General features: G+C 40.2%; 1 protein-coding gene across 1 annotated transcript; it reads left to right on the top strand. All coding sequences in view use genetic code 11, as the record gives it.

Moving 5' to 3' along the window:
* Positions 1–260: 260 nt before the first annotated feature.
* Positions 261–16078, top strand: EGR_00581 (ADAM 17-like protease; the record flags this gene model as incomplete). Its single annotated transcript, XM_024489830.1, has 14 exons — positions 261–479; positions 1498–1732; positions 2766–2912; positions 3744–4172; positions 7379–7506; positions 7548–7652; positions 7691–7756; positions 7891–7969; positions 9481–9797; positions 11569–11821; positions 13045–13266; positions 13334–13738; positions 14891–14979; positions 15938–16078. 14 exons carry the CDS (start codon positions 261–263, stop codon positions 16076–16078), a joined length of 2835 nt encoding a protein of 944 aa, XP_024355827.1.
* Between the last annotated feature and the right edge of the window lie 554 nt (positions 16079–16632).

Below are 16632 nucleotides of genomic sequence, written 5' to 3'. Positions count from 1 at the left end.
AGTGATTTCGCGATAGCAATTTTAGAAGGTCGGTTCAGTCTAAAGTGAAAAAATGAATAAAAAACGAAAGCAAGCGAATCCCTGGAAAATTTAGACTCCCAACTTATGGCAGTTATACGTCCAATTCCTATTTACTTAGTAGATCTCAACTAACACAAAGATAGATTAATGTCCGGAGTAAAGACTCAAATCAATTTCATGTCACATAGCCCGTAATGCTAATGGGCACAATGAACTTTAATATCCCATCTCTGGCAGCCATGAGAGGCAACACGAACACGGGCTTCACCTCCTACCTCAATACCAATGGGCTGCCAGTGCCGGCTCTCTCGGCGGAGCTGGTGATGGCGCACGAGTTAGGCCACAGCTATGGTTCTTTACATGACCCCGACACGCCTCTATGCTCGCCAGAGAACGAGCGTGGAGGCGTCTATCTACTCAACAAGTACGCTGTCTCCGGCATGATGCCCAACCACTATGTGAGCATTGGTAACTCTGGTCCATTTCGGTGGATACTTTTGGTAATTGCATTCTTGTGTCCTGCAGAGTAAACAGTATACTATTAAACGATTTGGTGCATTTGAAGAGGATAGCCAGTTAGTTTAACTCCCATTATGTCAATGCCGCGTTTAAGTGACTGTTGTATAGTTTATGATAGGGGTTTTTTCCCTTCATTGACCGATGGTTAGTTATAGCCTGGGAATTGTTACACTTATCAGAATGCAATCGCCTTCTTCTGCATCTACTTTCGCAAGTTCACTGATAACTTAAGCAAAGATTTACTGGCATAGTTTCCATCAAGTAAAGATACCAATAAACTTCAACTACGACCAGAATTCACCATAATCCTTACAGCTAGTTAAGTGATTCAGAATGTTAGCTGCTTTCTGCGCTTTTGGGGCGCGACCAAATTAAAAAATTTGATTTTGCGAACAAATTTACAAAAATTGTCACTTTTAGTATATTTTACGCCACCTGAGAGTAGCATAGTACGTTTAAGTTTTCGCTTAGAAAATTCGCTATTATCACACATGTAAACCACTTTCGTACATTTATGCAATTCCCAAGTAACGATGAGTTAACTTTACCAATAAGGATTTCAAGAGACTTGAAGAGCAATCCTTAGATATCTGCCATTTCGGTTCCATTAAAAACATTTCTGTTTCATTGTTAAAGGGATCCGCATTCATACTGAATCCATAATGTTGAAATTTAATGTTGCAGTTAGATTTAAATGTTTATTTCAAAGTTTACCTGCTTCCTTAAAGCTGTGAATGGATTTATAGAGCATTTCTAGCAACAAATTATTCTCAAGAGTATTTTTCAAAAAAAGTATGAATAAGATTTACATAGCCTTTAGGATTTTCTAAAAGTCTGTTTTGGCTACATGCCCTTCCTACTTGCTTGCTACTTTACTGTTTTCGAACCACTGATTTAAAACCCATGCCAAAATAAATGCAATGCAATAGACTTAACCCATATCATCTTCACGATTAGAAATTCTCGCCTTGCTCCCTGAATCGCATGAACGCATGCATCTTCAACTTCGGGCACTGCTTTTTGCCGGACAAGCCAGGGGAGAAGCTGTGTGGCAACCTGCGCCTCGACGAGAACGAGGAGTGCGACCCGGGCGGGGCGGGTCCCCAAACTTGGGACTCCTGTTGCCGCCACAACTGCCATCTCCGTCCTGGCGCCAAATGCTCGCCCATGAATCATGCCTGCTGCACTAATGGTGAGACCGAATTCTGCACTTAATTTGCTCATGCTGGCTAGCTTAGAGTTGTGGCAGCAAATTATTCTACAAACTGAGTTCTTACCGTTGAAATTAACCCAGAGTTAATTTTTCAACTTTTCTTTAATGTGGACGCTTAACTGATATTTATGTTCTAAGTTAAGGTGCTTTATGCCTACGTTCATGAAACGTGTTTGTGCAAGTTTTTTTTATTAAATTGAATGGCATAAAAGTACTTACGTTAAAATATTTATTTGAATATATGTAATAAGGTGCCAACTTACATTCAGCTAATTGCTAAGAAATGGATTTGCAAAATTTTCGAATATCTTGCAGATTTTCTCTAACCGCTGCAGTACATCTTAATTTTCGAGTTTTTCCAGCCTATTTCAATAAACAATGCTGCTTTTGATTGAGGCTTAACTATTGATAACGACGCAAGGTTTAGCGGTTTGGAATTTTTTAATGGATAATTTAGACAGGGTGCATTGGATAATAAGTGCTTATTTAATTTATAAAATATAAATGTGTGTCATGAGAAGTAAGCTTTACATTGCCAACACAGAGCTTTAGTTAAGCATAAGGTTTCCATTCAGCAGAACTTTACTTCACTGTGAATGCGAAAGAGATGCATTGACTAGTTGAATAGGGTGAAATAGTAGCATAGCGTCCCCAGGTCTTTTCTGAAGTCGTAAGAAGTCAGTACAATGACAAAAAGTGTATTGCTGACATTCAGGAAGCCCGAGGGGCCACTGACATGAGTCGAAACCCATGCTGGCAGGGGAAAGTGCAATCCGCGGGGATTTAAGCGCCCGCTCAATCGAATGCAGAGGGATTGAGACCTCGAATTAGTCAACAGTTTGACAGTAGGGATAACTAAACCATAGCATCATGAAAATCAAGAGGAATAGCTTACTTCATCCTTGTATCGACTAATGAAGAAATTATTTTCAAATTGCACTATTGTTAGATTGCAAAATCAAGCCTGCAAATGTGTCGTGTGCCATACCGACGGTTGCAACGCCTTGTCTAGATAAAGGCTTCTGCACAGGCAACTCGGGCACATGTCCAGGCCCTCGTAAACTCTCCAACAAGAAGTGCTACCAACATGGTATCTGCCTTAAGGGCAGGTGCATCGACTTTTGCACGCGAATTGGACTGAAACCTTGTCAGTGCGACGGTGAGGATTAAAATTATTTAGTGTGGCATTTCAAAAGATGTTCATGACCAATGCTTGCAGTTCCGGAGTTGGACAAGTACACCCAATTGAGGAAAATTCCACAAGATATGTGTTAGTGTTTTCTAAATGATGGTGCAGAACTATTACACACAAAATTAGTAATTAATATGAATTTATCAGATCGGCCTTCAAGCTATGGATATTGAGCTGCTTAATTGTTTTTCATGCGTGCATTCCACTTGCGATTTTACAATTCCTGATCTTGCATGTAATTTGGTAGTTACGCCCTTAGTTTCTTATAAATACCACAATCGTCTAGCATTTAAAAAAGGAAAAGAAAATAAAATACTTTAGTTATTCGTATATGTTAGCAAAATTGTGTTAATGAACCAGACATTTTTTGCAAGAGGAATAAAGATGGTAAACACTCGCTTATACACATTCTTTTTTGCTCACATATTTCTAAAATATGACTAGAGGGGTCAACTTGTTTAGCAGATAAAAACATTTAACATAATTTCATGAATTCGTTAAGCTATGCACATAGGATACAATGTTTGAGAAAGGAGTATTTGAGTATTTAGCAATGGTGTTAGGTGCTGAAGCCCGTTGAGAATTCCCTCAGACCTTTTCAAAATGTGCCTTTCATCTAAACATGGCTTGCAGGAGAAACTTGGATTAAGCTATCCTTAACTCATGTCCCCTCAGCTATTCTTGGTCAGCATTGTGAAGCAACTTGTGTCATGTCATTTCAAAAATGAGCTTTTGTCTATTTCAGGACAACTGAGGAATCAAAAGTAAAGTGCGTACATCGTTCCACTACATTTTTAGAGCCCTATTCATGTAAAGTCTGCTGCCTCCTCAAGTTAGCCGTAGATCCAACATGGAGGTACGCAAGTGGGAATTTCTCCACCGTCTGCCGCCCAATCCTCGCTGTGGTGAGCCACAACGCCTCTCGAGCCCTCGAATTCGGCAACTTCTCGGCGCCCCACCGAAAGGACCTCATCCTTGCATTGACACGAGTTGAGATGCGTGCTAACTTTGGTGCTTATGGGGACATGGTGAAGGAGCTGCATTACGCTATCGCTAGCGATCAGATGGTCGACAGTCCCAACCCCAAGGGCCTCGCCATCCTATTCCTGGACGATGTCACACCCTGCCCCAATGGACGATGTAAACGGGGAAAGTGCTTCAAGCTGATCGGTCCAAAGGACGCTAGTTTTAGTGGTATTGTAGACCTACTTGGTGGCGAGTCTCTCTGTAAGTAGACAAATGTACAACTCTTTATTTTTCGCCTTCACGTAATTACATGTTTACCTACTAAGGTAGAACAGTTTTATTTTATAAAACTGTCCCCTGTAGCAACAACCCATTTAAAAGTTGCGTAAAACAGTAACACCAATTATTCATATTTCTGGGCATCTTGTCATTCCTTCTTAAAAGCTTTAAATAAGATTTATTAAACCTTTGTTGAATGCCTACATCAAAATATTTTTGCTTCAGCGCAAAAGTTTTGGGACCACATAATTTACCTAGTGATTGCCTTCAGTGTTCTTGTCTGGGTTCCGCTATGTTTGCTGATTTGCATTGCGGTAAGTTTGCAGGAATCTTCTAGCAACTTCGCCGCTTCTGGAACTTTTTAGCCCCTGCTTTTCCTCGACACGTGATATCCCGTTATTCAAGTGACCCACATTCACCTTGGTTGAAAATTGCCATGGAAATATGCAGCCTTAGTTAGAAATTACAGCTGTTAATAACCTAATTTGTCAGCTATTTCTGCCTTCATACAACCTTTCAATGAATTTCATAGTCTTGGACACTTTTTTACATTTTGACAAATACGTCGAGTTTAAGCGAAAGAGTCGACATGGTTACAAAATCAGATATTACTGGATAACCTTCAGCTGTTAAATATAATCAGACTTTACTTTGAAGTGCACCCCCTTCACCTCCTAGAGCACCATGTAGTTTGCTGTGAAGCCTCCATTTCCATGTTAATGTACATTCTAAATTCTATATACGACATAATGTGCTTATAGGACGAAAACCTGGCTCAGACGCGGCGAAGAATTACCAATGCCTCAATATCAAGGATTCAAAATTTGCGCGAGAGGTCGAGATTTCGTTCTTCAAGAGTAACAAAAACTCGAGACTCTGCGACAAGTACAAAAGATACCAATAACGTATAATGGAGGCTGTTGGTCTGGCTTACTAACTAGGTGTTGTGAAAACTGGGCTATATTGTTTGTCGAAAATTCTCCTTAATGGTACGATAGTGCATGGAAAGTGGGGAGGTATTTCAAAACTTACTTAATATTTCCAGCAAGAAACCTTCGGATTGAAAAATATGACAAAGGCCTTTCTAAAATTAACTTAAATCCCATCCTTGGTGAAATCGTGATTGCCCCTAAAAGATCTAGTACTTTAGCGGATTAGCACAATGGAATCCTGACTTTTGCCCTTCAAATCATACTAGAATGAACATCATAATAATTTGTGGAGGTCCAGCAGGCCATTACCTGCTGTGGTTGTGGGCTTAACGTAGCGGGATCTCCAGTGTCCGTGATTCCAGCTTTCATCTCAGCCACATGACATTCTGACGAAATTCCCCTGCACTTAAAATAACGGCAAGCTCAAAATCTCGCAGTTTAATTCGTAGTTGGAAGAGCCTTCTACGTCCCAAAGCTACGTATGGCAGATCCTACCTACTAGAGAACCTGATTATTTTGAAGGTTCCTTTGTAAGGCACAGAATTAGGGAGTACAAGAATGGAGTGTCAAGAATTGTAGCGCTTATTTGGCTTTCAAAGTCAACGCAAGTATTTCGTTTGACCCGAAAATATTGTACAGATATCAGTAATTCAATCTCTTTTGGCTTAACAACGCCTTTTGGGTGAGACTCGGTAAAGTTATACTAACCACTTGACGCAGCTGAGATGAAGAACTCAGGTCCCCCTAAGCCTTGAGAACCCGTACACACCCAAGTTACCGTCCAAATAAAGGACATAATTCTATGAGCACTCTTCTCGTCTAAAAGGTGTGAAAGTATAAGTGGAAGAGAGGACCACGGACTCCTTTACCACATCAGGCAAAAATATATTTTTCTACAACAAAACTCCAACATTCTCTGGCTCCTCGCTGCAGACCATTTAGTAAAGTATTATTTTTTATGATGTTATGCGAAATAATTTCTTAAGACATGCTTTCATTATCTGATAAACCTTATTTAAGATGTTTTAATCATCCAAGCACAGCCCCAAGGTTGAGAATTCGTGCAGTGATATTTTCGTATAGGCTATCCCTGGGCTTTATAGTGTTATAGGATTTCGAAGCTTACAATTTCTCAAACAAAAACATGCATGTTTTGTCTTGTGTTGCACAGATCATATTCCTTAGTCTCCCTGTATCCTTTGCTAATCGTACGTATTTGATACTACTTTATTCTAAACGCTTCTTGCTACGCATTCTCATCCACGTTCTACTCGTACTCGTCAAGTTCTTTGTAATGTTACAAATTGAAAATTTTAGAAAACCGTTTCCCGGTCCATCCGGGTGTCTATGTATTTTATCAATGTGCAATACATTACATGCGACTTTATTACGCTACGTATTTGTAAAAATATTTACTAGCTTTGATAAGCGCTATATGCTCCATGGTTACCCATAGGATCACTTATTCACTTGACTTTTTTGGAAGTAGCATGAAGTCTGTTACTGGAAGGTTTATTTTGCGTTTTTCCCAATTGTTTGATGTTTGATACGATCAGTACACTTGTTAGGTTTTTCAAATAAAACCTAAGCCGGTATAAATTCTGGCCTTTGCATATACTTGCACAAATGTTCATTGTTTCAATTAAACAGGAATTGAGCTTAAAAACCTTTTGGCTTACGATGTGATAAATCACCCAATAAGATCGAAAGCTGTGCCTTCAAGCATATATTTTGCTGCCTTAGGTCGGTAAGTTGTATTTGTTCTGCAAGTTTGACTTCTTTAGTAATTTTTCGATCGAATTAAATTTATCTTCTACTTTGATTTACAAGACGGAGCTGAATTTAATACAAGGCGATGAAATTATACGTCACAAAGTTGAGCTACCTGAGGAGCTACATGGCCATCTGAAAAACGATGCAGACTCTAAGGTTAACATTTTAATTGGATCGAGAGATGAATTCTACGCTACTATAAAAACTGATGGGGAGGTTTACCTTTTTGAGGTTTGGCGTTATTCCAAACCATATTTTTATTCATCCAGCCCCTTTCGTATTTTGAACAATGGTCTACCAGTCCGAAAATTTTGGCATACCGTTTGAGCGATGTTATTCTCCCTAACATGTGACTTTCTGATTAAATTAATTCTGTTTTTATAGATCACTGTCGTATGACAAGCTTTCTCCTCTTGCTAAATATAACCAGATCATTTCGAATGGTGTGTTTTGGTGTTCATTATTGACCCGTATCCATTGAAGATCGGAAAATGCGACACAGGCGTGGACTGCCGCCCGCTAAAAGATTTTGTGGTCTTCATTTTGTTGCCGATTATAGTTTCTTTGCTCATGTGGGAAGTCATGACTACGCGAAAACCGTGGACATCATCGTAGGCTTACCTGCATCGCAATTCTATCCATCCATTCATAGGTGAAGGCGTTCAATAGAGTAAACGAAATTTTTATGTCTACCGAATTTATTGATGTTGAGAACGGAAATGATTCACAACGTGGTTACGGATTCTACATAAAGGGCGTGAGTCGAACAAATTGCACTATTTTTGACTTTTGCAGATATCAATCGAAACAGGTCCTACTCCTGCCTCTCATGAGGTGTTCTCTGCAAAAGCTTTGCTAAGTGTAAGTTTCACTCATAAAAAGTAAGCCATACTACGTTTACCTGTCATGTTAAACGGCACTGGAATGATTTCTAGAGTTTCAGTAGAAGGAATTTTACAAGTGCGTGTCTCCACCACTTCCTCACATTTTCCAAGAATCCTTTCGGTGTTTTGGGCATGTCATGGATGGCTGGTCCTTCAGTGCACCACCTAGGGGGCATTTGCTCGTCAATTAGTAAGTTCTACACCCCTTTAATAGGTAAGATTTACCACAGGGCAGCCATTCTACAGATAATTTGTCGAAAGTAGGTTTTTGCTTCCTAAAATTCACGCTGTTATTTGTAAACGCTTGGTCCAGCTGGATGGTGGGTCTAAGTTTCGTCGTTATGCTTGTCAAAGGTTAATGAAAATAATACATTAAAATATGCTGCTTCGGTAGTTATTTTTTACTAACCAATTTAAATTTTGGTCTCATTGAAGACATTATCGGATTTTTTATGACAAATTTCACCTGTTTATCGTCTTACGGGATATGGTTTTACCTCGAAAATTCACTTCTGATCAGTATTTATAAATTAACACTTGGGTATTTGGTTATTTTTTTTTGAAGAGAGTCGACCTTTAATCTAAGATAGCCTACTTTAGCCCGAAAAAAACTTTTGCATTGAAAACTTGGATTCTTTTCGTGGTACGACTCGGTTGACGTCAATTTATATTTTTAAAACTAATCTTTTATATGTTTGAAAAGCTAAAGCACTGCCTAGATAACTAAAGATTTATCTGTTGATTTAAATATCTGTGCTCTCAACAGTAACTCTCATTTCTCTTCAAAGTACATTTCTATTTTATTTTTAATTTTAAGACCAGTGATTAACTTTGTCTTTTGGATTCATTCTTTGGAGTCGCGAAAATAACTTTAAATTAGTGTTCTTCGTGGTTGGAAGGGGGAAGACAGCCACTGACTATCTGTAGGTTTATTAAGCGTTTCTTACAGGGTTTTGTGATAGTGTGCTCTGAATCCCAACTTTTGATGTATTTCAATTTCACCTCTGATGCTAAACGCACGAATACATAAATTATGGGCTTCTCTGACAAATTCAAAAAGCTTCACTATTGGAAATCGGGTGTCAGTCAAGCGTGGCACCACCTCGAATTTTTTTCTTGATCTAGTAGTATTGGTTTAGTAACCATATTAGGAAGTCCCTTTCAACTGTAGCTTCGTACAGATCAAAGGAAATAAAATGACAAGTATTTATCTCCATCTACTAAAATACCTAAGTGATAAAGAAACTTTTAAAATAACTAGGCCCCCCTCCTTAATAAACGTGTACGTACAAATTTCACAGTATGTTCTCGAGAGTTGGCGTGTAGACCATTGGAAATAAAAGGGAACGCAGTTTATCCCCCATCTTTTCATTTTGGTCGGACGAAATACCTATCTGAAGCACCTTTTGAATTAGAATTAGCGGCAGTCTCTAACAGCATTACAAGCATTGAATTAAAGAATGAAGACGATCATCATCTATTACAAATTAGGCTAACTACACGGATTTATGGATGCAATCATCGGAGTTGGTAAAAGCAGTAGTCAAGGGACGCAGGTTTATATCACACCTGCTTTCACCTCATCTCATCAAATCATGTTAGGTGTAAGTACCCAAGATGCGTAGTTTCAGCCTGTCTGATATATCCATCATTGAAGGCGGGGCTGTAAATTAACTTTCGTCCCCCCTACCTCATTGATAGACTACGTGGATGCAGGCCCAGAGGGCAAGGCGAGGAGCTCGATAGTTTTGACACCGAACACAGGCTTCACAACTTACTGCGACTCGGAGGGCGAGCAAGTGCTGAGCAGCGTGGCGGAGTTAGTGACTGCACACGAGTTGGGCCACTCCTGGGGCGCGCCACACGACCCCGACACCGCAGAGTGTACCCCCTCTGCCGAGAACGGTGGTCGCTTCCTCATGTACACCTTCGCGGTGCCCGGCTACTCTGCCAACAACTATGTGAGTCATCTGCCCCCACATTCTCTGCCCATCGTCATGGTGTTACTAGGCTGCTTGGTATGGTGTGTCCGCTTTCGATTCAAGAACTTGCCTCATTGCATATCACGCAATAACTGTTATGGCGATCATTTAGAAAGTGATTGTCCAAATAATTGGCATAATTTTATCCCTTATGTCTTCTCTCCGTCGTACATGTGCTAGGCGCCGCCAGGTATATCTGGATTCGATCGAAGAGTTTAACACAGTCTTTGTTTAACTGTCCAAATCACCATCACAATCTAGTCCCCGTAGTGAAATAGTTCTTGAACTAAACAGGAATGGTCCAAAGTTATAATATAGAAGACGTAAACGTCAATTGGTGTAGATTTTGGTGAATAAGGCGGATGACGTATCCACCACCTACTTGGAGATTGGGTAGTCTCTTCTGTGCTTTTGACGTGTTATTGAAGACAGTTTCATACATGGATCGACTTGTCCCCTTTTAAAAATCCCTGCCACCCAATGGTTGACGTTTGCGTAGTTTCATGTAACAGATTGCGGTAGGCATTGGCTCAGTGAATTGTGACTTTATGATGAATAATGCTTGCGTAGTGCTGGGCTGCTGAAAGGAGGGTGTTCGCTCTTTGGTACCAGTAAATAATGCTTGGACAATTCAGCTACACAGAAATACTACTACGAAAGCACGTATGCAACTGTTGAAAGAAGTGAATATTGTATAGCACCTAACGGCACAATACCCATGCACTCTTACCCTATGACAAGAAAGAAAGCCAATCTTGGAGACATTTTCCTTCTTCGGAGGTTCCTCCTTTTTGTTAAGGCAAAATTGCTCGACTCAAATTCTCCGTCCCCAAATTTTTAAGCATTTTGTCAAAATGATTCTGGCTCACAGACGGCTCAGTAAAGCGACTTCCGTCTACTCTCATCTCCATTTGTTAATGCTTCGATCTTTTCGTGGTCAACTAGCAAGACTAGGATGTGTAGAATGATGTGTCCAATGTGCATTACGCCAGGTACTGACGCCATGAACCGTTTCTTTTTTGGAGTAGACTCTATTTTTGAAGGCAGGATAAATTTATTACTCTTTTGTGATTTTACGCCATTTTCTAATTGCAATTTTTAGATATTTGAATGGGTAAGGTGCTAGCGAAATTGAGATTATGGATCTCCGCAATCACTTGAAAGAACCAATACTATATTCGGATTTTTGGGCATACAGATAATATATATTGCACGGCGCTTAAGCCAAGGAATTTGGCCTGATTTTTTCCAAAAAAAACTAACAAATTCACCACTCATCTGATATGGCTGTCTAAGTAGTTTGTTGCCAGTGTGTTTGCTGCTTCTTGAATAAGCACCAAGTTAGTAAAGGCGTAAACGTCCCTCCAATATGGGAACAACAAGATAAATGAATTATTTAGCAAAACTATGCTAAGTTTTAGCTGAGAAATGGAAGCCATTTTGAACAGCTGTTTCATAGAATATTCTAGATTAATTTCTACTGTGTCCTCTGTTTTATGCGTCATCGACAAGCAGGTGTAGCACGATATTTCAAGGGATTTTTAATGGGTAATTTTTGTGAATACCGTAATATTTTATCCTGACCATTTTATTTAGCACTTTTTTTTCCGGAAAAAACCACTGTTTGAATAAAATATTGATAATACCTGATATAGATATCTGGAAGCACATGTCGGACATGTGACGGACATGAATGAACTTTCACGCCGATTTGGTCTACGGTTACGTTTCAACGTCTACCTCTTCTGCTTCAAATCCATCAAAATTTAGTGCTTTAAGCGTAAATTACTTCCTTTTCCGCCTACAGCGTTTCTCTCCATGCAGTCGACGCGCAATCGGCCGCTGTCTGGCGTCGCGAGCGGAGCTGTGCTTTGAGGAGAAACCTTTCGCTGGTCTGCCAATGAGCCAGTGTGGCAACTCGCGCCTCGATCCCGGTGAGGAGTGCGACCCGGGATCGCGAGTCGGTGGGGCTCAGGGACGGGACCCCTGCTGCACTTCCATCTGCCGACTCAAACCTGGTGCCAAATGCTCTCCTCTCAACCATCAATGCTGCACTTCGGGTAAGGCCAAGTCATCTGAGTTATGCAGTACGTATGCCTGGAGGATAGCGTTAAGAGTGGCATCCACTAAATAAAAGTCACTCTTAGAAGGGGCCTAACTCCCTATAAGATTCGACTGGAAGATATTGGTCGTAATTTTTTTCATATCAGATGTTTCCGGTGCCCAAGTGGCTACCACACTTCTCTGAAAGATGTTACTCGCAGTTGAACCTCGAGATTGATGATTTTAAGGACGCATTTTTCTGAGGTAAATGGGGTATCTTCTGTGTAAGTTTCAGGAAGGAAAAAAACTTAGTCCGTTTCCCTTGGATGACATTAATTATAGAAGACTTTGGGCCATATTTCACCGAGCGGTTTTGAAACGAACTGACTCTTGTCATTGACAGCACCATGCAGTAGATCCTTCGGTATTACCGGCTGCCGCTTTCATGCAAAACCATATGCCTTGAAATTGTAAATAACCTTCAACTAATCAGGGCTGTCTAATATGATTCCGGAAAAAAACAATCTTGGTAACTATTTGTTCCTACACTTGCTTTCAGACGAAATTCAATTTATATTCGTCGCTAGTTAAAATTTTATGGATTAAAAAGGCAAATCGAGGGCATGTAAACTTGGGGTTAACGTTGTGCTATTTCTGGGGTTCAATTTTAATGCTTAACGTCGGACCTGCCTTAAATGAGTCACTACCCACACTTTGTTTTAAAGTCTTCCCACCCCACAATTGAGTATTTATTTAATCATGAGCCAATTAGGTTGAGGTTAGCAACTGTTTTATTAAATTTTCAAGAGAAAAGGATGATTTTATTAGCCTGCTAGAAACTTGCCCACACCGATTTAATAAATCTAGAGGGAGAATCGGGGAAAACAATGAATTCACGAAATGTTCTCTTTCAGAAGTTTTTAAAAATTTAATGACACCCTGTGAGATAAATTGAATAAATGTTTAAATTATATGGTAGCCAGAGGTTTTCAATACATTGGGCTTTCTGTGTTGAATGTAATGTAATGATTACTTAACCTACTCATGGCCTCACGAAGACTATTCAAAAGTGAAATTGAAGGACAAATTTAAAGCAACGTTTGCATTTTAATCACTGGTCATATATTACCGTGGTCGGTGTAAATTGAGAATCTCGAAGGCAAGGCGATGGAGATGTCTATTCTCCAACATAAAATGTTCATATAATTATGCCCAAATACTTTCCTTCCATTACGGAAAGACTGTCAATTGTTGAAGAAGGGGACTCTCTGTGCGGAGCCAGACCCAACCGTCTCGCCTTGCCTGTCTGCGGGTCACTGTGATGGTAAGTCGCCAGTCTGTCCGGGCCCTCTGCCTGTATCCGACGTGGGCCGTCGATGCTATGAGCACGGGCACTGTCTCAACGGCGTCTGTCTGCCCTTCTGCTCCCGCCTCGGCCTTCGTACCTGCATTTGTGACAAAGGTAGTCTTTTTACTTTTCTCTTTCATCCCTTCTCCTTTTCATTCTTGTAATCATTTCCTTATCGTAGCTGATGACTCCTGCTTGATTTGCTGCTCCTTCGACCTTGAAACAGCTAATGAGGAGCGGCGATCCATGTGCCAACCAATAGTTGCTTTAGCTTCATCGTCGTTGGTATCGGAGAGCACTCCATTACAGGCCGGTTCGTGGAGGCTCTACCAGCTGCCTTTTCCAACGAGGAATGTTAGCGGAAGTGAGGAAAAGTACTTTTTTATGGCTGGAATGGATGTAGAAGTGCCAGGAGGGTATGAAATAAGTTATACGATGGCGGGAAATACTTCGGAGCTGGTGAAAATGCATCTGGAGGACAATCGACCCTGTGCAGTGGGGTTTTGTCGGAGCGGTGTTTGCGTGGAATCGAAAACGCAAGGTGTGGGACGGTTGTGGCCTCTATTTCTTTCAACCGAGACAATGAGTAAGTATTTCCAATTTAGTGAGTCTTAATGGAAGCCAATTATTAGCACGTCACAGGAGAATTGACTATCATAGCTTTCAGAAGATGCTCCATTTCACTGAATTAAATCGCAATCATCCCCAAATCAAAAAAATCATGCGTCTACTTGACTGTTAAAATAGGTTATTATAAACTGATAACTAAATCGTCACGTGTGTGGTACTGATGACGAACATGTGCTGAAAGCTTAGCTCATACACTGGTCGTTTCATGTTGAAGAATAATGGAAGAAATTGACACAAATTAGCTGCCTTTAAAATTGAAAGTGGTCTATTTATGTGTAGTGGGGTTCGCTGCGAAACTTCTCCCTTTTAACTTCTGCTAAAGAAATTTCAACTACATTTATTGTGAATGTAGCCCCTCGAGTCTTTGCTAAAATCGTAGCAAGCCAAAACAGTATAAAAGAAAACATATTCCTAGCGTACTGAAGCAAGAAGAGGCTGCTGGCGTGGCCTAAAGGCCACGTCGTAGAGTAGGACTACAACCTGCAGATACTGAAGTGATCTCGTGGGTAGATGCATAGTTAAACAGGACATCAAAGCAGTGCACAAATATTCGTCACTGGGTTGGCCTCTTTTCTGCCTTTACAATATGTTGGAATTCCCATGGCTATTAGTTACCGTCTTCTTCATAATCCCTATTTAAACATCAACCGCCGATTTAACTCTGCTGTCTATGATTCTTGGAAAATATGGGGTGAAACTTGTGACAAAATGCACACTTTCTTTTATGTGGGTGTTTTTTACTCTGTATTCAGTGAAGATCCTCTTTGCTTTCCGTAAAAATATGTGCATATTTTGTGGGTGCTTGAAGGCCACTTTCCATCGCCAAAGGTTGTTTTTAGAACTCTACTCAGTTTTCTGGGGGATGCAAAAACTTTCTTTACCCATTCCTAATGTAAACCATTCTCCTGAATTTTTCTATTTACTACTTCATACTGATCTTGATCTGAACTGTTTACAAATATCCTTCCCATTGGTTTTGCGATGTAATTTAGAGGGAGATAGGCCTAAAGGGGGTATTCTAGTAAGCACGTTGAGATAGCTGTGTAGTAGTAGTTTTTCGACCTAATTTATTGAGGAAATACGATCAGCTTTGAGTTTAATTTTTTAGCCACCCTCCTGTGGGATAATATTGTAAGCGTCATTGTCACCCTATCTTTGATCGTGTGGATTCCTCTGAGCTGCATCGTCCGGCTATACGTAAGTATACGACTGCTTCACCTTCACTTCTTTGTAATTCCTATCAGACCAACTACTATATCTTGCTGTTCAAAAAACCTCCATTTTTGGCCTTGGGAGCTCGTTGCGATCCGTGAAACATCTAATCAGCCAGTGATAGTAAAAAGTTACAGAACATTGGAATGAAAATGTATGAAAGGAAGCTAGAAATAATCGGACTCTGCTGCTTATTATCTTTTTAATTACTCTCTGGGCACTGCCGTTGACATTAAGTCATTTCAAGTAAAACCACTGGGGCTCATCCACTTATCACGATTTAAGCCCTTTTGTATAATTTTTAAAAATCATTACTTCCGTGCAACGGGCTCTAAAATTGTATTACGGAAAAGAGAATGTTGAAATGGACCGTTTAAAAGGCAGTTTTTGTACTTGAATCCCTAAAACAGGGTGTACGCATTTATAAACTTACCACTGGATAATGGAAGTACTGTTCAGTGTCGTTAATTACACCAATCTATTTAGCAAAAGTTAAATTACAAAATTCTACGAACAAGTTCCAGTTATTTCCAGTTCTCAACAACTAGGTCCGTTGATTCATCGTTTACTATCCTACATTCGATTCTCGGTAGCTTTCCACAGCAACTTCTAGGAATCTTAAAGTATGAAAACTGGAGGTTTGATGGTTAAAATTGCTATTTATCAATCTTCTAGCAAGGCTGTGAGAAAGTTAGTTGAATCACTCATGGTTTAGGATATCTTTCTACTTTTTAAAAAAATGATGGTTTTACTTTTCTCGAGACTTAGCACCACTTATTAAAGTGGTTTCAATTCATCAAGAGGCAATGCACCATAACTACACCGCAAAAAGTTATTATGTGCTATACAGCTCAACTTGAACCAATTTTCTTTCTTCCAATTTGACGAGAAACGCACAGAAATATTACGAAAAAGGGAATTCAATCTTACTTCCTTGTCTCAGGATAAGAAGCTAAGGGAGGCCCAGCTCAATGCGGCTAAAATTGCCACCCAAGCAGCAGGACTCGCACCGGGAACGGCGCCTAGTAGCCATGTGGCACCGAGCGACCTGAGGTCGACCACTGCAGTGCATCAAGACAACTGACGCTCCACACTTTCAACATATCACCTTCTCCTACCTTTTTACTTCACCTTCCTTTCCCAAGAATAGCTTTTAAGGGAGTTTTGGACTCGAAGATAAGGAAACTTGATAAAGTTGTATATTTTTTGGTTCCCCATATTTTGAATTTTAATGGGATGGTTTAGTACTAACCTTTCACATCCACAAGCTATATGTTGAACATTCTCAAATGTCAGTAAGGCGAATTGCACCAAATGACAATATACAGCCAAAGATCACTGCAGTAAAACGCCTCCGCGATTCCCTTTCTGACATTCGGTGTGCATTATCCGTCCATTTCCTCTTTGGTATTGGGTTAGATTAGTCCATTTTTGGCTTCAAAACGTTCGCCATTTGTAACGGGCGTAGCATCAGTTTCCGTTGCGCTGTCAGACTTAGCAAGTAGCTCAAAAAACCTTCCAGTTGAAAGATTTTTGTTGCACAATTTCGAGAGTGCAAGCTTGACAGATCGTTTGGCGTAACGGTGTGACGAATATTTACGAAGAGAGATAAAAATTGAAGCTTTTGCTTGGTAACAA

The sequence above is a fragment of the Echinococcus granulosus genome (assembly GCF_000524195.1).
Source record: "Echinococcus granulosus chromosome Unknown EG_S00002, whole genome shotgun sequence".
Taxonomy (NCBI): domain Eukaryota; kingdom Metazoa; phylum Platyhelminthes; class Cestoda; order Cyclophyllidea; family Taeniidae; genus Echinococcus; species Echinococcus granulosus.
The sequence above is the reverse complement of the archived record's forward strand: the minus strand, read 5'-3'. Positions and strand labels throughout refer to the sequence as shown.